Source organism: Fonsecaea nubica (assembly GCF_001646965.1).
Source record: "Fonsecaea nubica strain CBS 269.64 chromosome Unknown Scaff5, whole genome shotgun sequence".
NCBI classification, from domain to species: Eukaryota; Fungi; Ascomycota; class Eurotiomycetes; order Chaetothyriales; family Herpotrichiellaceae; genus Fonsecaea; species Fonsecaea nubica.
In genome coordinates, this window is record NW_019173678.1 from 236,533 (window position 1) to 257,014 (window position 20,482).

The window sequence follows — 20,482 nt, forward strand, 5'->3', positions numbered from 1 at the left end:
TGAATGCCTCATCAGGCCCCTGATAGGCGGCTAAAACTGCCTCTCGACTGTGCATCTGTTTCAAACGGGCGCCAGGGGACCTAGCAAATCGCGTACCCTTGAATCACTGCCCAAACCTGCTCGGAATCTTGGGTAGGGCGTCGTAGTCCCAATTGGGAGACGGCAAGCTGCTAGCTTTTGCTTTGTTACTTTGAGTGGCTGATAATAAAACCGGTGAGTATCTTCCTCGCCGGAAACTATTCTGGGCAACTAATTGGGCGCAAAGACTCGAAACGCTCTCAAGCTGCATGCGAAACTATGAGACTAACGTGCGTCGATTACATGAAGCTTATTCAGACCAACCTTTGTGGCATGGAGCGCTGAAGTCTATGGGATATAATAGCAGCAAAGCTTCAATGTTTATTTCTATCTCCATATGGTGAAGTAGAGAGTTAAATCTCTGGAGATATCACTTACGCATAGTGCAGATCACGTGTATATCTGGCTCTCGACTATCAACAAAATGCCGCCACAGTCTCGGAATACGCCGAAGAAGCGATTGTTTATATGCTGTGAGGGGACGTGGTGCGACGCGACCATCAGCGAACATAAGGAAATCACCAACGTTGCACGATTTTCAAGATGCATTCGAACAGTCGATGAAACTAGTACTCTCCAGCTTGTGTGTTATCACAAAGGAGTCCTCAAAACACGCCGCCGCGGCGTCCTAAGCCAGGGCAGAGCCCATCTTAAAACTGCTCAACTGAGCAGTTCGAGCGCAATAGAAAGAGGGCCGGGTTGGTGTTCCCCAGCATCCCGAACGGGTCCCATCGTGTACAAAGTTGGTCTTGTGAATGAAAAGGACGAAGGACCAAGTGCGCAGGCGGCCTTCAGAGAGCGCTCACGAATCGCCCAGGGAGCAGAAGGTGAGCAGCAAAGCGGAGAGTGGCTAATCTGAACGGGACGAGGGACGACAGGTTCCGCTCTGAGATTACCTGGCTGCCTGGGAGAGTGGCGTTGTGGCTGATGTGGTTCGATGTGGCGCATGCAGGAGGGGGCGTTGAGACGGAAGTGACGTATGTAGACCTTTTTCAACTGTTGCTGGGATCATCATGTGCATCCTGCAATTTGATCTCCTCTACGCCATAAAAGAAATATTGTAAAGCCTTCTGGTTTCTTCAAAAAGAAAACATATTTCTTACCCTCCAAAACCAATTTCTTTCCAAAAATATACACCTTATCCACAACAACGTGCCATCTTCGCGCCCAAAACCAACTCCACCGTCATGTCGACCACCGTCCACGTCAAGGGTATCTCCCATGATACCAGTGAGAAGGAGGTCAAGGACTTCTTCAGCTTCTGGTGAGTTTCATGTTTTCCAGAGAAAGTTGTATGACACTAACCTCTGATATAGTGGCAAGATAACCTCAATCTCTGTCACACCCGAGTCCGGTGCCCCAGACGCCGCAAAATCTGCCACCGTGACTTTCGAGAAGGAAACGTAAGTCTTGGAGCCTCCGATACTTCCACTATGATGCTAACACTGTTCTCCTAGTGCCGCAAAGACAGCCCTCCTCCTCGACAGCACCCAGCTGGGCAAATCTCAAGTCCACGTAACTGCGGCCAGTACCATCGATGACGTTGCTTCCAAGGCAGGTGCCGCAGTTTCGTCCGCCCCTGGCGACGACCACATTGAGCAAGAAGACAAACCACGTTCAAGGATTGTGGCCGAATACCTTGCTCATGGCTACTCTCTCTCAGACCAAGTCATCTCAAGAGCCATTGCTTTGGATCAAAAGCATGGTTTCAGCAATCGTTTCACCAGTGCCCTGACCAACTTCGACCAGAAGTACAAGGCTACCGACACAGCCAAGTCTGTGGATACTAAATATGGGGTGAGCGACAAGGCGATGAGTGCCTGGGGTGGAGTCCACACGTATTTTGAAAAGGCACTGGGGACTCCCACTGGGCAAAAGATCAGACAGTTCTATATACAAGGGGACAAGCAAGTCAGAGATGTGCACACCGAAGCCCGCAGATTGGCAGACCTGAAGGCAGGCAAGCATTATGAGCCAGAGCCTGTCCCAGGAACGGACAAGACAGTTTGCAAATGTGGTGGCGAGGAAGGAATATGTGGATGCGCCCCAGGTCATTGCAACTGTGCTAGGTGCGCAAAGAGCGATGTCGGAGCCATTCAGCCAGAGCCCGTCAAAGGCACAGACAAGACAGTGTGCACTTGTGGAGGTACCGAGGGCAAATGTCCCTGTCCTCCTGGCCATTGTGCCTGTGCAAACTGTGCAAAGGGCAGCTCAGAAGCAACCACTGAAGCGAAGGAGGCTGCTCAAGCCAGCGGGCAACAATTGCCAACCGGTGCTGTCTAAGGGAGGGAGACATGGCTTTATCACTCAATGCTTTATTCTTTGACGGTGGAGTCTCAGTGGTGTGAACGTTGCATATGATGGAGGTCTGTAGTGTCCTTGAAATAGTATCTCATGGTTACGATCATCCAATTCACGACGAATCCACTGCGGGTGGAAAAGTTGGCCATTTCAACAGGGCGATTTTTGAACTCGTCTGCCTCTTTAATATGTAGACAGTGAATTCCAGTTGTCAGGGAAACATCACCTAAGATGTTGCTACCAGACAAAGGTAAATGGTGGATGGTTCAAGCAAACAAAGCGAGACCATCATGGCTGGGGGGGGGGGGGGGGGCGAGTTGCCGCATCGGGCGCAGTGTGATTCGCATAGGTGGGCCAACCGCTTGCTGGGACTCTGGGAGTGACCAAAGTGCCAGACCCAAGACTTCCGAACGCAACAAATCTTTGCCTGCGCCTCCCCCCCCAAAACACCTGAGCAGCTTAATTCTCATTCTGCCCACCTGGAATGACTCCTGTCCTCACTGCCACATTTTTCCTACAAGTACACCACATCGCCATCGTCCCGGACGATAGCTTCATCCACTGTCATCTGTTGTCTGTTTCCATCATTCCCCAGAGTATGAACAAGCCTTCCACCATTCCAACTGATCGCTTCTGTGAGGCCTGCGGAGAGCCTGGATAACTGGGCCGATCGCCTGCACCGCCCACAGTGGCAGAAATAAACAACGCACAATCAATTGGATAAGTCAATATTTAGAAGATCAAGGGTACGTGAGTGCGCGACACTGTTTCACGGCAGGTCATTCATTAACGGCTTCGGCGCAGTCGGTTTTGGACGAGACAATATCCCGCCACCATGTGCTTCGAGCGCCTGATCAACCTGAGGTGCGGTCACTACGAATCATACCAGCTGGACAAGACAGGTTGCAAGTATCAGGCTGGACGCCGGTGCCCGAACTACGTGCAGCTCAAAATTCGCCAGGACAAGAGCCGGAGCTGTCCCAACTGCAAAGCCAGCCTCCTGGCCACATTCGGCATCGCCAGTCCAAGCTTGCGATGGGGAAAATAGATTTGCAGGTGTGCTTTGAGTCATAAGAGTGAATGTCTGGTCGATTGAAAGGTAGAAGGCAGAAGGCTGATAAAAGGCGGGTGGCTGTTTGTGTGGCTGATTAAATGGCGGTCTAGATTTGTTGGTTTGCTGGATTCAGTTGAGTTTGTCTGATATCTGTGAAACATAAATCCAGGCCATGGTGGAAACGTCGCTTTGACCTTTGGAGAGACCCAGATCAAGCGATTGCGCGCTGGAATATATGGTGGTTTCATCTGATCCACTCATTCTAGAAATTATCACCACTCGACCAAGCAAACGAGGCAATGCGAGATTCTATGGCAAAGTCTCAGATGCCGATATGCATGGGAAATTCCTTGCAGGGTATCGAGGATCTTTACTTCCCTTGTCTAGAAAGGCTCACAGCAGGCGTGACATGGTTCGTGGCGACCCAGTATTTCGTAACCATCAAACGTCATAGTTTATAGTGGGATCATCATCGTGCTCAGCGGGGTGACGAAGTACGCGGCCTCTTCTCATTTATACTGAGTCCTCTTTCTCACATTCACATATTCTCCAGAACTCTCTTTCTCTCGTCTATCAAGCCAACTCACGCATATCCATCTACCCAAATTCCAGTAAGTCGATATACAAGCCCTCAGTCTCAACACCTGCTTGAGCAAAGCCATTGCTCACACGGCACATAGATCGTCTACAACACCTTATCCTCTTATCACACAATGTCTGCACCGAACCAAGGACGTCAGTCACCAGACCCCGAGCGACAGACCGGCGCTCAGCAGCAAGATCATCCCTCCCAGCCGGGCAGTGGAAAGGTATACTTCTCCTATCCTGCGACTGTGCAACCAGATCCAAACCATTCCTGTCGACTCTTGCCAAAGCAACATCAAAGCTGCCTTGATCACATTTGCTAACTATAGGGTATAGCTCGACAATTCGCAAAGCAAGAATGAAGGTAAAGATGACCAAACCGCCAACCTCACAAGCAACCCGAAGCATATCCTGCAAGACCATGCCGAGACAAAGACAGCCAAGGGTACAGGGGCATCGAGCTAGACATGTGCAGGGTGACATGGAAGAGCATGCTGAGTCTTAAGAGTAAGGGCCAAAATAATGTGAATGGCCTGTGACAATATTTAGAGAGCGAATCCCAAAAGTTGATACAACCTGCCTTCAAGTCTCTAATCGGCTGGTAGTAAGAACTACTTTCATGAGGTTGGCTTGAGCACACAGACAAGACATAGATTTTGTACCCTCAAGCCAAATCACAAACTCGGTCTATCTTGTTCAGGTCTGCTCAGGAGAGACAGGAGCCGTTGTTATTATTCGCTGATGCTTTCGTTCAACCACGACCGAGCTATTTACAAGTTGAACTCTTCAGCAGGTCTTGTCCGTCACTACCATGTGACCTTAGTTTTCCAAAACGTCTCTCGAGGATGCTGCTGAGATTAGAAATGCCAGAGGAAGACAGTAGCGTAGAGAGAGTAACAGGTTCCATGACGCCAGATATTGCAGAAATAGATAGGACAACCCAACATCGCACCACCTCAGCCTCTAAGAGACCGTGACACCACGGCCTATCTTGGAGCTTCATGCAGCGAAGGATAGCGGTACAAAAAGCACTGCTAAAGCGTCCAACTGTTGTAGCGTGTATTCTCCATGTACTCTCTCTCTCCTCGATGTCACAAGGGGTTTTGGGATTGTGAATTTGTGACGTCAAGCAGCTCCAAGCCTGTAGTGCCTGAGTAGCAACGGGACGGCCCGTCTTTAGCGCCTCGGGTTTACGAAAACGGCAAGTTTCCAACGAACCAAGATCGTCCACAAATGCGCGCGAAAAAGTGCGCAGCGAGATCTTGATGCCCATTGAAACCCATTTGGTGGACCGCAACCATGCTCCGTCATGGATCTGTTTACTTGAACGCACTCTCCATCTTCTACCTATATCTATCAGCTTCGGTCAATGTCGCCGTCGCCGATGAGACGACGGGGCTCAACGGGGCTTCCCCACGCAGGGGCTACTCGAAAGGGGAGCTGATGCCCGTCAGCTGCTTGAATAGGACCATGTGAGTGTTGACTCCACGGGATACTCCAGGCTACCACTAACAGGACACAGTGACACTGGAGAGCACGTAAGTCGTGCCGTCTACCGCAAGGAACATTGGCAACGATGGGCTTTTCAGCGGGCAACGGTGGCGTCTGTCGAGGTGTAAGATGCATACTGACGCGGAGACTGCTGATAGATAACCGACGACCATGGTAATCTACAATATATACCGTTTCCGACGTGCAATGAGACGGGCCAGCCGCTATCGTTCAAGTACAACGAGCCGCAAACGCAGATCTGCACGATCGATGCCCTGCCCGACGAACTCTACCACCTCCTCGAATTCTTCGTCCACAGCGATGTGCCCCTGACTTGTCGAGTCCCTTCCTTTCCATTGACGCAGGAAGAGCTTGGAATCACATCTTCCCTCCCCGACGCGAGCGGGCTGGGCGCCGCGGGAAAGGGCCTCTGGACACCCTTTACAATTGCGCTGCAGGGAGTTCTTCAACTCAGCCATCTGCATCTGCACACAAACATCAATGCTCTCTTCCACATGTCCCAGGACCCGGACTCGCCACGAGCCTCCTCGCACCAGTCGTACCTGATTGCCTCGACTGCCTATTCTCTCCCAAACACCTCGTCCTCCGCGCCCAGCGAGGGCGCCAAAATCGTTCGCAATGAGCCATTGGTCCTTACGTTCAATGTTGGGTGGATCGACGGAGCAGTCTTACCTGGCATGGTTGGCCGGCCTGTCCTCAAGGTGACGGATCACAGCATAGGTTTTTCGTTGCTGAGCTTCTTCGCTGTGGCTGCGAGTGCTGGCGTGGGAGCTATGGCGATGCTCGTCTACGAGAGGAGGAAAAGCGGGCGAAGTGGGATATATTCCAACGGCATCCTCGGCGGCAACGTCGGAAATGGCATGGCGAGGAGCTCCGGCTACGGTGGCTATGGTGGCTACACCAGCAATATCGGCAAAAGGGATTGATGCTGTCCACCTGATGCGGAAGAACAGGAATTCTGGTATGCTCTGACCGATTCGATGAGCTATCTCAATGGCTGCAGCTGTGAGGGATGACTTGGACAATTCCGATTGACCACGGGAGCAAGATTGGACAGCTGGTAGACCGACCGTGAGTTGGTCTGGAGGCGACAGTGGTTCCTGACTCAGGTTCTGAGCAATTTGCTCGGTCTGTTTGGTCCATATCGTGCTCTGCTGCCTCACAGTATAGCCCTTCTATTGGTTGATGGTGGCAGATGAACACCTCTGCACCGAGAGACAAAGAGTGCTGCATTCTGGAAGGGGTTTCTTGGTCATCGACGATCAAAAGTGTCACCACATTGACCTTCCAGAATGAAGCGCGTTTCGGCAAGCAGGAAGGTGTTCCTTTTTTGGTGGGAGAATGGTTAAGTCTCTAGGGTAGAGCCCTTCGATCTTCCTCCAGCCCACACATCGTCATAGAATCCGAGCTATGGGTTCGCCAGTCTCGAGCAAACCTTGCTTGTCCCGTCTCCCACAAGGACGAACAACAGGATCACGCAAGGGTGAGCCCACCGAAACGAAAGGTGGCACATACTGGCCCAGCGCGCTTTCACTCTCCAGGCCACCCCAACCTATGGGCCAGTGCCACACGGGTGTCAATCCAGTCGGGCAGGCAGGCAAGCAGGCAGGCAAGCAAGCAGGTAGGGGAGGAGAAAAGACCCAGACAGGCAGACGGGAAGGATATGATGATTTATGATGATGATGACGATGATTGTGCTAGATTTTGTCCGACGCCTAAGAATGTAAAGAGGTTGTTTCCCAACAGATTTACCTGGCTATTTTCACGAGGGTCGTCATCCACGGCAAGCCCAATTCGCTCAAACCAGGCGTCAGGATGCTCACTGATCTCTGTCCTTCCACGGTATGTAGGCCCATAGGCATATATGCAAAGCATTCAAAACAATGTTTGTTCGATGTATGTTGTTGTCTGCGCGTTCTTGACCCGCCGTGCGTTGAATGGCGCAAGGCAAGCCGTCGACATGTCACAAGGACTCCCACGGATCATATCGTCAGCACCATTCTTCCACCACCCTTCATATCTCTCTTCCCAGTTCCAATTCCCAACTTCCAACCACTGCACAAAGCACCTAGCAGCCTAGAAGCCCAGCAGCCTAGTAGACAAGTATACCAGCAGCCTAGTAGTAGAACCGCGACGGCCACGAAGGCACCGTATCGCGCCACTTCTCGTGGCGCCTATAAATCCCCCGCTGGTCCCGCTGCTGCAGCTTCTCGTTCAGCCGTTCCTGCGCGGCAATCAGCGCCGCACAGTCCTGGTCGCCCTTTGCCAGCACTCGCGACACGGCGGGGACTTGCTCGTGGTCGCGGGGGTCTCCGATGATGTCTTTGTTAGTGGTGACGGTCTTTGGAGGAGGAGGAGGAGGACTCAAAAAAGGCAGGTCCTGTTCGTCAGGTGGGAGTGGTCGGTTCTTGGTCGGGTTGGCGGCGGGGTGTTTGACCCTGCGGGTGGTCGAGACGCGGAGGGGGCTCGAGTGTGCTGGTTGTAGCTCCTGTTCATGTTTCCGAGCCTCGTCACCCAGAGTCGTCGACGGTGATGCCCGTGGTCGTATCTTGTGTCCTGGCCGAATTCGCTCGTATGACTTTCTCGAGGGTACTAGATCAATTGTGGACACGTTTGCTGTTCCATGATCTGACGACGCTGGATGATTGGCGTCTCCTCCTTCGAAGTGCGAGTGGTGCGAACCCGAATCGTCGTCGAGTATATATGACGCGTGTGCCGGGCTGGGTTTTGCGGAAACTCGAATGCCAGGTCGCGTGGTGGATTCAAGGAGAGACGTGTCGGTCATCTGAGCTCTCTCTTCCGACGACACGGACAGTGCAGCAACGCCGTCTTCGGCTCGAGGACCCTCAAACATTTGCACCTTGCCGTCTCGACCCTTTTCACACACGACCCAATCTGCTTTCAACAATGGCTTTCGCTCACGGCCCTCGCCGCCACGAGCGACCACGTCCCAATCTGGATGCTGAGGCACGACTTCCCAGTCTCCCTCACCGTCGCCGTCGCGGTCATCTGCGCCATTGACGTCGATGTCACCAATCGCCACACCCCCCGCCGACACATGCGGACATCTCTTTTCGTCAAACGTATCTTCACCCGGCTGTTTCGGACCCTGAGCGCGAGCATTTGACGACACCGAAACCTGATGTCCACAGACACTATCCTCGTCGTCCGAACCAGACTGTGGTAAACATGGGCCGTCCTCGGCATTGTACAGATACATGTCCAGCCCGGACAGTTTATTGGCCAAGTCCATGATCGGGCGGGTGATCCAGTCCGGGAGGAAGACGGTGTCGGTGTGCTTGAGCTCGAAGCGGCCGTGGCGGTGGGTGCTTGACGAGGAGAAGACGCGGGTATCCAGGGTTGTTGGTGTCTGCGCCTCTTGTGGTTGTGAGGTATCCTGTAGTCTTGTTTTATTGCCGGGTGTTTTGTCTTCTCTGTGTTGTTATTGCTAGATATTGCTAGACATATCCGACCGGAGAAACAGAGATTCGCAATATGAACAGATCAAGGGAGGAAAGAGACAAGAGCAGACAAAAAAGAAGGAGAACAAGATCTCAGTTTTGAAGCGAAGGGAAAAAAAGAGAACAGCGAAACAAACCACCATCCGTTCTTCGTTCTTCGTTTGTACGCATACATTCCCTGTCCTTTCTCACCTTCTTCAAACCCACCCCCTCCCCTCCTAGCTAGGCCTTTCAAACGGCGTTCCGTTCATCCATCTGCCCATACACAGGGCGAACAGAACGCCATCCGGCATCCCCACGCACTCGCTCTCTGCATCTTTCATGACATGACACGCATGTCCATTGCCGATTTCGTTTGAAAAGACCTGCGTTCGAAGCACGCTTGTTTGGTTGAATGATATTCTGTTCTCTTGTCCGGTATTGTTCTTTGGAGTCTCGATTTCTGTTCGTTATCTGTTGACAAGTTTCAGATCAACAGAATGACATGCAGACGGACAGAGAAAGCGGAAACGTGGGACGAGACAAAGTCATGGTTGCAGCCTTGCCGACCCCTGGATTCTTGGCATTTCTTCTCAGCCTCGTCCAGACAAAATGTCACCAAAAGAAAAAGTACAAAGTACTTGATATACCAGCAACTGTTTACCAAATTAAGCCTCATTGAGCAAAGGTCTTCACACAGGCAGATTAGACCTAACATATTCGTTATGACAGTACTCGGTACATCATATGTTATGCAGGTTCTCTTTCAGTACTGATGGTGGACTCAACGGCGTTACCTCAAACGCCTGCAACATACTCTATAATTGTATACCACACATCATTCCAAGCAAAGTGCGCTGTGCTCTTGGCCATGGACAGTCTCTGTCCCTGCATAGCCATCCGATGATTGTACTGTCCCGCTCAAAAACCTCTTTCGAAATCAGGGGTGGTCAGCTCCGACTTCACAAAGGGCCTGGTTAAACGGTAGGACCATCCTGGCTTCTCCTTTGCCGACATTTCTTTCTTGATCTCTGTCGATTTCCCTTCCTGCTCCTTACCGAATCTCTTCTCGGCCTGGATCTGGGCCCCCTGCACCTTTGTCTCGGCACTATGTTCACCAGCACTTTCGTGTTGCTCACTGGCAGGGCGAGAAAGTCGAGCAATGACACTCCCGAATTTCCTACCCAATGGAGAGTTTGCCAGCGACGAGCTTTTCTTCGAATTTGTTGAGAGCGGGCCCGACGTTGATGAAGCGGCGCTAGCAGTTTGACCCTCCGGTGTGGTGAGGCTTGATTGACGACCTTGCTTTGCCGGCTCATCGTCCTGCCCAGAATTTGAGTTGACTTCAGAAATATTGCTTAGCTGAGCAGCAGATTGGCCGTCTGATTCCCTATAGTCAGGGCCATGTCGAAGTTGAGCGTCGTGAATCCATTTCCTCCGGAGTGAGATGGGGACGTCGTGTGCGTTAGTGTCCATGATTGAGCTGTGGACGGCCAGCCGCACTCCGCGGCGGGAGAACCTCCGTGCTAATGCATCTTGTTTCTTCCCCTTTCCATCTGCAGTGCTGGCTGGAAGTACGTCTCCCATCACTGGAATGTCGACACCCGTAGCAGACGACAAGTTTCGGCCGTGTGCGCCTGGTTGGAGGGTCGGAGAGGGATCGTTAATTCCTATCGAGGAAGTTGAAGGCGAATGTCCATGGGGCTTTTTGGCAAGGGTTTGGAGGTCCTTGATGGCGGTCCTGCTTGCAAAGACAGTCTCAAGGATAGCAAGGTCTTCTTGCAAGGTGTGTGGTGAGGACTCGGCTAGACGACCGGGAGAGCTGGAGAAGGTCAGTTCTATAGTTCGCCTCAAGTGCAGAAGGGGAGAACCGACTTGTAAGTTCCATATTCCTTGCCATGATGTAGGACAGTGCGCATCACAATCAGGGTGGTCTTGTTGACTTCCAGGTGTTTCTGCAACTTGCGTACGTATCTCTTCTTGGTCAGCCAGCCCACCGCGCTGGTGTTTGGGCAATCGGCCTTTTGCATCTCTTTGCAGCAATCTGCAATGTCTTCAAAGATGCCCCCGAGATGTGCACGAATCTCGCTCAGATCTTCACCAAAAGCCTCGGTATAGAGTTCTTTGTTGGCCTGGACCGCAGAATCGAGGCTGTGGAGCTCCGAGGCAAGCAGCTTCAACTCCTCAATGGCAGTAGCAATATCCGACGAGGTGCTCTCATGTCCACAGTGTTTGCGGAGCGTCTCAAGAGTGCTCGACAGTGTTTGTGCTCGAAGTGCAAGACTTCGCAAATCGGTTGTTTCTTCAGCAGAGGAGGATGCAGGAGTAGAATGGTCAGACGAGCGAGCCAAATTGTCAACGACACCAGCACTACCTCGTGTTTCGTCCATGTTTGTGCAAGAGTAGAGAGACTGAAGGCAGTGCCAGGAGGGAGAGGCTAAATATCTGCTCAAAACCACTTGTGAGTTTTGTTGGTTTGAATGTGAACCGACAGAACGCAGTGTCCGAGAAAACTACACTGAAGTCTGCACTCGAGTTATTGACAGAGCGATTGCACGCAGGGTTTGGCAACTGCGACTTGGTCTATCCGCATCATGGTCATGGAAGGCAGGCTTCCACCCCAAGCACACAGGTCGCATGTAATAGTGACAGTGCCATCGGACGTCTTCAACTCAGGCAGGCATCGGTTTCATCGACTACAGGAGATATCTCAACACCTCCCTTGTGGAGTCAATACGCTGTCCCAGCACATCCTCTCATTTGCACAACCCTCTGTGATCAAACAGCTGACATCTTTTCAATGACCACATCTGGCCTTATGAATGTTTTCATATTGTGCCCTGTCACGCCTTCCCATCATCGGTGTCCGCTCCGTACCACATCGTACGAAATGGGCAATGCGCGCATGCAACGCCAATCGAAGTATAGCGCTGGTGCTCGATCCGGATGTTGTGCTCGCTCTGGCAGCCTGGACACTTTGGCGTGTCATTGATCCATCTCTTAAACCCCGTGAACGCATCTTTGACTTTGGCGAACTCAATACGCAGGGCCTCCTTCTCGCTACGCAGGGCCGCCTTGACCTTGTTATTGGCAGCTTTGGACCCTTTGTGGGCCTGTTCCTTGCTCTTGACCATTTCATTCAAGTCTCCAATTTGCTTCTGAAGTTTCGAAGTAGCGGGGTCGCTTTTGGCGGGCTGCTTCTCTTTCTTGGTGTTGGTCTCCTTCAACTGGACCGCACTAGCCTTCTCTTTCAACAGGTCCTGTTGTAAAGAACGTGTGAGCTTGTCGAGCCGTTGAGCCAGCGCTTGTGCAGCTCGAGTCCTCCCATCAGCCAGATCCAGTGACTTCTGCAGCTCTTCCATTTTCGATTTATACACCTTCTCTTGATCTCTGGACGCAGCTTTCTGCTTTTCTGCGTCTGCCTTCAGGACCAAACACTGGTCCTTGGTCTTTTGTAATTCATCTCGTTTGTTCACAAGGTCCTTTTGCCACTGTGCACGGACGGACAGCATGCCCTCCCAGAGGTTAGAATTGCATTTCCCAAGCAAAGATACCAGAGACCTGTCTTTCTCCACGACAGGAATATCTATTGCACAGATCCTGAAGAAGGGTTGTATAAAGTCGTCGTAGGCTCTGAGAATGTAGCCAGCCCAGACATGGAAGTCTTCAGACAATGGGCAACCCGTACGCAGTTCCTTTTCAAACCACGTGATAATCTTTTGCACGGAGACGTCCTTTAGAGGGCCAATCTCCAGTTGCTTCGCCACGAGGTAGACATTGAGTTCTGGAAAGATTTCGTCCGAGTTAACGCATGGACGGACATCATATGGATCCTTGATCAAGGCTTGCTTTGCCATCAAGATGGCCCATTTGTCTGCATTAGTGATGGTGTCCGTAGTCTTGGTCGAGCCATCCAAGAGGTTGACAGTCGCAGGCTTGCCCCGAATGGTGACCAGGAAGGCGTCGGTCAGAGGGAACTTTTTGTCGAGGGGAAGTTGAGTCGAGGCAGCTAGTGTGCTCTGGAAAGATTCCGGAATGTCGCCCCGGTACATGAAAGTGAGGACTTTGCGGAAGACATCAGGAGAGACTGCGTCCAGGATGTACGCCTCGCCACCGAGAAACTGGAAACTTCTGAGTCAGAGGCTGGGGAGAGATGTATAATGATGGCGAGGAGGGCGAAGTGAAGGAAGCAATTACCGTTGACTTGCACGCATCTCTTTCCAGTACCGGTGAGTGAGCGGCAATGACTGATTTGTGAACCAAGAAGAATTCTCCGCGACAGATTATGATCAAATCGCAGCCCGCGCCGGTGGTGAGGTAGTGCAGTAAGGTGCCCATGGCTATCGGGGGTGATGTGCCGGAGATTGAGGACTCTTTCCTGAAAGGTTTGCGCGTGAGGTGAGGTGAGGTTGAAGTGAAGCAGAGACGCTGATTGCTAACGAGGCGCAACAAAGCGCAAGACGTGGTGGCAGGACTTGCTCCCCACCGCCATTCTTCCCTCATTGGGATCTTTGTGCATCTTCACTTGTTCATGGCATGAGTGCAGGCCAGGCAGTAGCATTCATCTGCAGCCAACATCTCTTCGCCGACCAGTCCATCCCGGAAGAGTCTATCTTCTCGCCACCCCTGCACTTGATACTGTTCTGCTTCCTCTGCGCTGACATGTCTATTTAGCCAACGACAAACACTTGCCGAGAGATGCAATGCTCCCAGACTTCATCCTGACTGCAAATGCTGCTGTCCAGAGGCATGGTTTGATTTCTTTATAAGTCCTTGTATTGGTCGAATCACCCTTCCGGGCCGAATCTCAGTCTCCGAATAGATCCTCCAAAGTTTGACACATCCGCTTCTGCAACTCCCTTAATTCTCCTCTGTCAATTTTGCCCTTGTTAGCTCCAGCCTGTTTCTCAGGACCATCCTCCAATATCACCAAGTCGTGCTTGATAGCATAAAACGGTACACCCAGTGACCGCAGTTGCCTGTCAAAATCTGCGGTCATGGCCAGCAGACCAGCATACACCTTTCTATCATAGGCGTCTAGTTCTGCCTGGTCCGCCTTTTTCTGTGCCTCTGATGGTGCAGCCCCGCGTGACGAAGTAGCCGCCACATCCTTCGCGCCTAGCGACTTCAATATCGCCGAGACCTGCTGCGACGTCCCAGATCTGCCCTGCTGTCTGGCAACAATAGCTTCACGGCCGGCCCACCACTGGCGCTCATGCTTGTGTTGTTCGTTGATCAAATGCTTGATCCTGTTGGCCACTTGTTCATTGTGAACAAGATGGCGCGAGACGTGTTTCAGTGCTGCTGGCCAAGTAACTATGGTCGATGCATCAGGGACATTGAAATTAGGAGTCGAAGTCTTGCTGCGAAGAGTCTCCGGCAGACCTGGTGTCGACGTCCTACTCTGTGCCTGGGGCGCAGTGGGAACTGGGTCTTGGTGGCGGTGGATAGGTGGCGGAGAGACAACACGCTCATGAAGGGTGGACGGGAGTAAGCCCAGGCCCGGGATCAGCGTATTGGCGGAACTAGTGTCTACCCCATTAAGACCTTGACTACTGTAGGGACCGAATCCAACAAATGAGGGCTGAGCCGGCGGTTGTTGCTGCTGGGAAAAGCTATTCAGCGCTGCTAGGACCCGCTGGAGCTCTGGATTCCGCTGCCCGTCCATTTCAGGTCACGACCAAGTCAAAAAAGGAGAGCACCAGAGCAGCAACGAGGCTAAGTCCATGGACAGTGTGAAGATCCTCTTAATGCCCTCATAGAGGAGCTGTGGTCTTGTGATAATCTCAAGGGATGTAGAAAGGAGGGAAAGGTTGAAGGTTCAGAAGTGACGATCCAGAAGTCAGTCAGATCAGCTCGGCAAACGACAGCCTCGCGTCTTGGCAAGGCTGCGTCCCTTTGAGTCGAGCCAGTATGCAGATGGCACATCTCGTATGTTTACATCTGTGTTGTGGACATGATATGAAGCTTCCTTGACTGAGAAAAAGAGAACTAGCAAAATCATCACCAAGGGGAATGGCTAGCAAGGCAAGAGTATCTATAGTAATGTCTAAGAGATGACCGTGGAGACAATACGGAGTCGGTGCACCAAGTTGACTAGACTTTGCCATGCCCAGGACGAACTTATGGCGAGTCCTCTTCCTACAAGTGGTTGGTTGAGATGCTAAACAGGTGTTGCCTTTGAGATAATACACAACGAAAAGAAAAACAGAGCAACAAGTTCTCTCTCTATCTGACTCGGACCAGTTGGACAAGAGGGAAAGAAGCTTTGGAGATCCAATGAGAAAAAAAAAGCGGGTCGCGCGATCCTTGTCGCCCGTCATGCGATGCTTTCGTGTTCGTCTCGCTCGGGAGCTTCATTTTCAGTTTATTTCTCGCAGTCTTCAACCAACGTTTGCCCACCACTGCCCACCATTGGCTATTTTCTCCATCTTTGACTGGGACGACCTTCTACTTTCTCTGTACACTAGCAGCCTAATGTGCACGAAATTTTGAGATGCCAGCTTTGTAACACCATCAGTGAACTTTGTATCCCTCTCCCACGTCGAGGATTCTTCCTCGTCTGCGGTTTTTCTCTCCCTGAACCACACCAAGAAAAAAATAATGAAAGCATTCATACCCAAAATGTCGCGACGACCGGCATCTGACACCTTTACTCGCTTCACCTCGACAACTCCCCATGCCACGACCTTCACCTATCAACCTGCCTCCCGGCCCGGAGCCAGAAACACACCCTCCTCACCATCCCCCTCTGCCTCGTCTTCACAGCCTCCCTCGTCCCCCCAACATGGCTCGTCCTCGAAAGAGACGCCAATGGAAAGAGTCGCCCGCCTCCGGGCCGCGCACGAGGCTGCAAAGAGCTCGGCCGGCTCCTCACCCATCGACCGCATAATTTCCAGTGGTCGGGTCATCGCCGACCGCGCCCACCGGCTCACCGCATACGGACTGATAATCTTCTCCGGCCTCGCAGTCTGCGTCACCGCATACGGCACGATATCGCTCATTGCCCATTCACGAAGACAAAAGCGCGCGTGGGTTGAGAGGGAATTGAACAGGCTGGATGACGCAAGACGGGCGTTTCTCAAGGGCGAGGCGAGCGCGGAACAGCTGCATCTGCTCGAGCAGGAACGTGCAGGGCAGGAGATGGAGGCAGCGAGGATGAAAGAGGCGGAGAGGAAGAAGCAAGAAGGCTACTGGAACAAGTTGAAGGGGTTTGTGGGTGGTCAGATGGCCAAGGGGACAATGGGAGAGGAAACGGCCGAGGAGAAGAGTCGACGAGAAACCAGTGCGGAATGGAAACACAGAGAGGAAGACTTGGTTGGAGGCCAAGTACCCCCTCCTTCTAGAGGCCTCCCTGTGAGGGACGCTGTTCAAGTTGCCCCAAGTGGCGTCCAGGGCGTGGGTATCGACTCAAAGGGTCGCCCTGTACCCGCGGACAGAGTCGAATACATCACCAGGAAAGCAGAAGACGAGCCTGCAAGGGACGACAGGACCCTTGCCGCGAGACCAACAACTGTGGGAGGCCCATTGGATGTGATGGCCAGTAACGTGGCTGGTGCTGTTGGAGGGCCTTCGACAGGGGGAGGAAGAAGCTGGTTAAGTTGGATTAGAGGCAGCAACAGCGAATCGTAAGGCACATGAAAACGGGGGTTTGGGTTTCAAAGGAATTGATCTCTGGTATCGGAGGGCATCCCAGACATGTCATTTGTACAGCTATTTGAAAACGGCGCGCACCCTTGCGTAGAAAGAGCCGTGCAAAACTCTCAAATCGAAAATTCCCAGTCTCAAACAAGCAATTCGCCAAAACATGCTGCCTGTAAACCACACGTGGGGTTATACAATCTCCCACCGCTGTCGGCCATGCCAACTAGCGAACGCCCTGTAACCTAGCACCCTCCAAGATGTGATAGTCATGCTTCTCATTTAATCTTTGTTCTCATTGCTCATCAAAATCGTCATGCCACCACGAGCAGGCCAAAAGCTGTTACGCAAACTGCCCCCTGGTTTCAAGTCCATATAATGTGACTGTAATGGCCAGGTACTTTCTGAATGCACTTTTCGCAATCATTGAGATAACCCATATGAAGCCGTGCCGACCTCGTTCGTCCTGTAGGGCTCGAATTGTCGTCCATTCCGTATTTTCCGGTAGGAAAATGCACCTCAGTGATGGGTTCGTCTTCCATCACCATCGCGGCGTCCATATCGTGGTCTTCGACAGGACTAGGCAGACCGTCTCGAGTGATCCACGACTCCTGCTCAATCATCGGGCTGAGATTGGTGCGCAGCGGTGGGAAGTGATGGCGTGGAACGTTGGGGAGATCACTGACGCGGTTGTCGAAATGACCGCTGATGGGTGTTGGCACTCTTTCTCGAGCAAAGGTATCCATGGCAGTAAGGAAATCGGATCCGCGCTCAGGAGCCACGATATCGTTTGATCGAGCGCGTCGTATCTTCGGCTGGGAGGCCGGAGGAGCCATTTGCAGATCCATCTCGACATCAATCGGATCGCTGAATTGAGCCTTGGCTGACAACGTGCTATTTTGGATTGCCTTGTTCGAGTCATTCTTGGCGACCGGCCACTGGTCTTCTGCTCCGTTGAAAGACTGGCTGGAACTTTCATCTTCATCCGAGGTGTCTACCGGAGTCGGAGGTTGCTGGTAGATGGAAGTGAAGAGAGGGTAAGAACCGCCAGCAACTGAAACATGTGGCCGCGAAGAAGGCGACAAGCGGAAGGGTAGACATTGTGTCGGGGTGGGCCGCCTTTTGGGGTTGCGAACCATGAAGCCACCATCGTCCTCTAGATTATTTGATGGTCGTTTCCGCTTGCAGGAGGGTGTTGGATTGTTGAAATGGAACGTAGAAGTGTGGACATCGGCCATGGCAGAGGGATCAGCGGTGGTCGGGTGATTGGGACTCAAACCGGACATGGAGCTTTGACAGAGCGAGGAGCGATTGTGGTGTGATTAGAGGGGTGTTTTTATGTTTCCAGCGTAGAGATCGAAGTCATAGCCCCGTGTGCAAGGAGAGTCGATCAAACCGTGGCAGTGTCGTGTGGTGGACGTCTTTGAGTAGGTGAAACAAAGACAATTTGAACGAGGGCCAACCAGAGCGCGCGCCTGGACTTGGAGGCGAATGGCCGGGGTTCAGATGGAAGGGTGTTCGGGAAGTCAGCGTTCCGTACAAGTGAGATCTGTGGGATTTTTGTATAAGGGGGCGGCTGAGTGTTAAGAAGGGAGATGGGAAGCTGGTCGAATATAATGACTTGTACAGAGTAATGTGGAAGAGATACTCATGCTGGGGGGAAGAAGGGGAGTTTGTCGGTCTGTGTGTCGCGTTTGTGGGGGGAAGTTGGTTGTTGGCCGCCGGGAGAATGAGTGAAAGGGGAAGCCACGAACAAGCCACCCAGAGCCTCCCTGGCACTACGTCATCATCCATCTGATTATTTTAGTACCATCACCACCGTTTGTGTGGCGCCTCCCTCGTGGCGGCGATTCAAGCCATTCCGCGTTTACTTAATCTAGACTAGTGCCTGCAATGTGCGGAATAATGGAAAAATCATTTATCCGATGGGAGCTCCAGCGAGTCACACCGCCTCCAGTTCTTTTTTTCACTTTGGCTGCCCCTCCACTTAACTGCGCCCGATTTTTTTCTGAGTCGAGGCCAGTCCTCGCCGCACGTCGCCCTTGTGAATCATACCATTGACTGGGATGACTATGCTTCCGCTCACACAATAGCTATACCTTACCCTCTTCTTTTTTCTTTCTTTCCTACACTCGTCTCCCACCCCTACGACTTCACCTATTTTCTGTCCCTTCGTCCTGTGACATCTCGCCTGCTCATCTCGTCTAATAACCACTTCCACACAGCCTTCCTCACAATGCCCTCCGCCGATACTGCAGCTTCTGCCGCCGGCGAGGACGTTCGAGTCCTTGGCTATGACCCTCTTATTCCCCCTGCCCTCCTGCAAGCCGAGGTTCCTGCATCACAAGCATCAGTCGAGACTGTTGCCAAAGGTCGCCGAGAATGCAAAGAAATCATACACCAGCGGGATGACAGACTTCTTGTCATGGTTGGACCCTGTTCCATCCATGACCCTGCAACAGCTCTTGAATACGCCGGTCGGTTGAAAGAGCTTGCGGAAAAGCTGTCGTCGGATCTATGTATCATTATGCGTGCCTACCTAGAAAAACCCCGGACCACAGTGGGCTGGAAAGGTCTCATCAACGATCCTGACATTGATGAGTCGTACAAAATAAACAAAGGCCTTCGCGTCTCGAGACAGCTCTACGCCGACCTTACCTCAATGGGCATGCCTATTGCGAGCGAAATGCTCGACACAATCTCGCCGCAATTTCTGGCTGACCTGATTTCCCTGGGTGCTATCGGCGCCCGAACAACCGAGTCCCAACTTCACAGAGAACTTGCCTCGGGTTTGTCCTTCCCAATGGGGTTCAAGAATGGAACAGACGGGTCACTTTCTGTGGCCATCGATGCCGTAGGAGCTGCCGCCGCGAAACACCACTTCATGGGTGTCACCAAGCAAGGCTTGGCTGCCATCACCAAAACAGCCGGCAATGAAGACGGCTTTGTGATTCTCCGTGGCGGCTCAAAGGGCACAAACTACGATGCGGAGTCGGTGAAGGCAGCTCGCGCAGCTTTGAAGTCCAAGGGCCAGCGAGAAGTCATGATGATTGACTGCTCGCACGGCAACTCCAAGAAGAACCATAAGAACCAACCTTTGGTCGCTCAAGCCATAGGTGACCAGCTGAGACAGGGCGAAGATGCAATCGTGGCGGTCATGATTGAGTCCAACATCAACGAGGGCAACCAGAAGGTACCTCCAGAGGGTGGTCTCGATAGCCTGCAAAAGGGGGTCAGTATCACGGACGCTTGTATCAACTGGGAAACAACAGTGGAGGTTTTGGAGCAATTGGCCGAGGCGGTGCGAGCAAGGAGACAAGTTAGACACACCCAACAGAATGGGACGAATGGTGTCACAAATGGATACCACTAGATCTTGCGGACGGAGCAAGCGATGTGCCCTTTCTGCCAGCAGCGCACGAGCATGTCTTTCCGACCAGGCAGATACCAAAAACAATCCAACATGTGGACACCGAGCTTTTTTTGTCTCAAAATATGCATCCGGCTCTTTCATTTACGGGCGTTGTTCAAGGTTGTCACGATTGGGTGCATGTCATCTGGAAAAGCATGAGCCGAACTCGACATTACCAAATAGACCATCACGCAAAGTGGATTGCAAAAGGTCCAAAAAAGGCAAGCCAGGACCAGAAATCAAAAAAGACAAAAGCGGAAAAGAAAAATGCATGTGAGAAACAACTTGACTTGTTGCTGATATTTCAAGGTGACGTGCGAGCAGGTAAAATCGAGGCATGGAGTTTTTTTTTTGGTCCTGTTTGGTATGGATGCAATACCGGCCAGAGTACCTCGTACCTGACGCCGAAATAAAAAGCTTTTTCCTAGGCTTCAGTAATGACACTGCCATTGATTGAAT

General features: G+C 52.1%; 8 protein-coding genes across 8 annotated transcripts; 4 read left to right on the forward strand and 4 right to left on the reverse strand.

Moving 5' to 3' along the window:
- Positions 1-1,265: 1,265 nt before the first annotated feature.
- On the forward strand, positions 1,266-2,361 carry AYO20_01264 (hypothetical protein; the record flags this gene model as incomplete). Its single annotated transcript, XM_022639570.1, has 3 exons — positions 1,266-1,342; positions 1,395-1,481; positions 1,536-2,361. The coding sequence occupies 3 exons, from the start codon at positions 1,266-1,268 to the stop codon at positions 2,359-2,361; spliced, it is 990 nt and encodes a 329-aa protein (XP_022504406.1).
- A 2,956-nt stretch (positions 2,362-5,317) lies between these two features.
- On the forward strand, positions 5,318-6,456 carry AYO20_01265 (hypothetical protein; the record flags this gene model as incomplete). The annotated part of the gene is made up of 3 exons (XM_022639571.1): positions 5,318-5,490; positions 5,541-5,556; positions 5,668-6,456. The coding sequence occupies 3 exons, from the start codon at positions 5,318-5,320 to the stop codon at positions 6,454-6,456; spliced, it is 978 nt and encodes a 325-aa protein (XP_022504407.1).
- A 1,190-nt stretch (positions 6,457-7,646) lies between these two features.
- AYO20_01266 (hypothetical protein) lies at positions 7,647-11,360 on the reverse strand (the record flags this gene model as incomplete). The annotated part of the gene is made up of 3 exons (XM_022639572.1): positions 7,647-8,927; positions 9,937-10,792; positions 10,846-11,360. 3 exons carry the CDS (start codon positions 11,358-11,360, stop codon positions 7,647-7,649), a joined length of 2,652 nt encoding a protein of 883 aa, XP_022504408.1.
- A 453-nt stretch (positions 11,361-11,813) lies between these two features.
- On the reverse strand, positions 11,814-13,308 carry AYO20_01267 (hypothetical protein; the record flags this gene model as incomplete). Its single annotated transcript, XM_022639573.1, has 2 exons — positions 11,814-13,091; positions 13,168-13,308. The coding sequence occupies 2 exons, from the start codon at positions 13,306-13,308 to the stop codon at positions 11,814-11,816; spliced, it is 1,419 nt and encodes a 472-aa protein (XP_022504409.1).
- A 469-nt stretch (positions 13,309-13,777) lies between these two features.
- On the reverse strand, positions 13,778-14,638 carry AYO20_01268 (hypothetical protein; the record flags this gene model as incomplete). The annotated part of the gene is made up of 1 exon (XM_022639574.1): positions 13,778-14,638. The coding sequence occupies one exon, from the start codon at positions 14,636-14,638 to the stop codon at positions 13,778-13,780; it is 861 nt and encodes a 286-aa protein (XP_022504410.1).
- A 956-nt stretch (positions 14,639-15,594) lies between these two features.
- On the forward strand, positions 15,595-16,602 carry AYO20_01269 (hypothetical protein; the record flags this gene model as incomplete). The annotated part of the gene is made up of 1 exon (XM_022639575.1): positions 15,595-16,602. The coding sequence occupies one exon, from the start codon at positions 15,595-15,597 to the stop codon at positions 16,600-16,602; it is 1,008 nt and encodes a 335-aa protein (XP_022504411.1).
- Positions 16,603-16,976: 374 nt separating this feature from the next.
- On the reverse strand, positions 16,977-17,897 carry AYO20_01270 (hypothetical protein; the record flags this gene model as incomplete). Its single annotated transcript, XM_022639576.1, has 1 exon — positions 16,977-17,897. One exon carries the CDS (start codon positions 17,895-17,897, stop codon positions 16,977-16,979), a length of 921 nt encoding a protein of 306 aa, XP_022504412.1.
- Positions 17,898-18,847: 950 nt separating this feature from the next.
- Positions 18,848-19,984, forward strand: AYO20_01271 (hypothetical protein; the record flags this gene model as incomplete). The annotated part of the gene is made up of 1 exon (XM_022639577.1): positions 18,848-19,984. One exon carries the CDS (start codon positions 18,848-18,850, stop codon positions 19,982-19,984), a length of 1,137 nt encoding a protein of 378 aa, XP_022504413.1.
- Between the last annotated feature and the right edge of the window lie 498 nt (positions 19,985-20,482).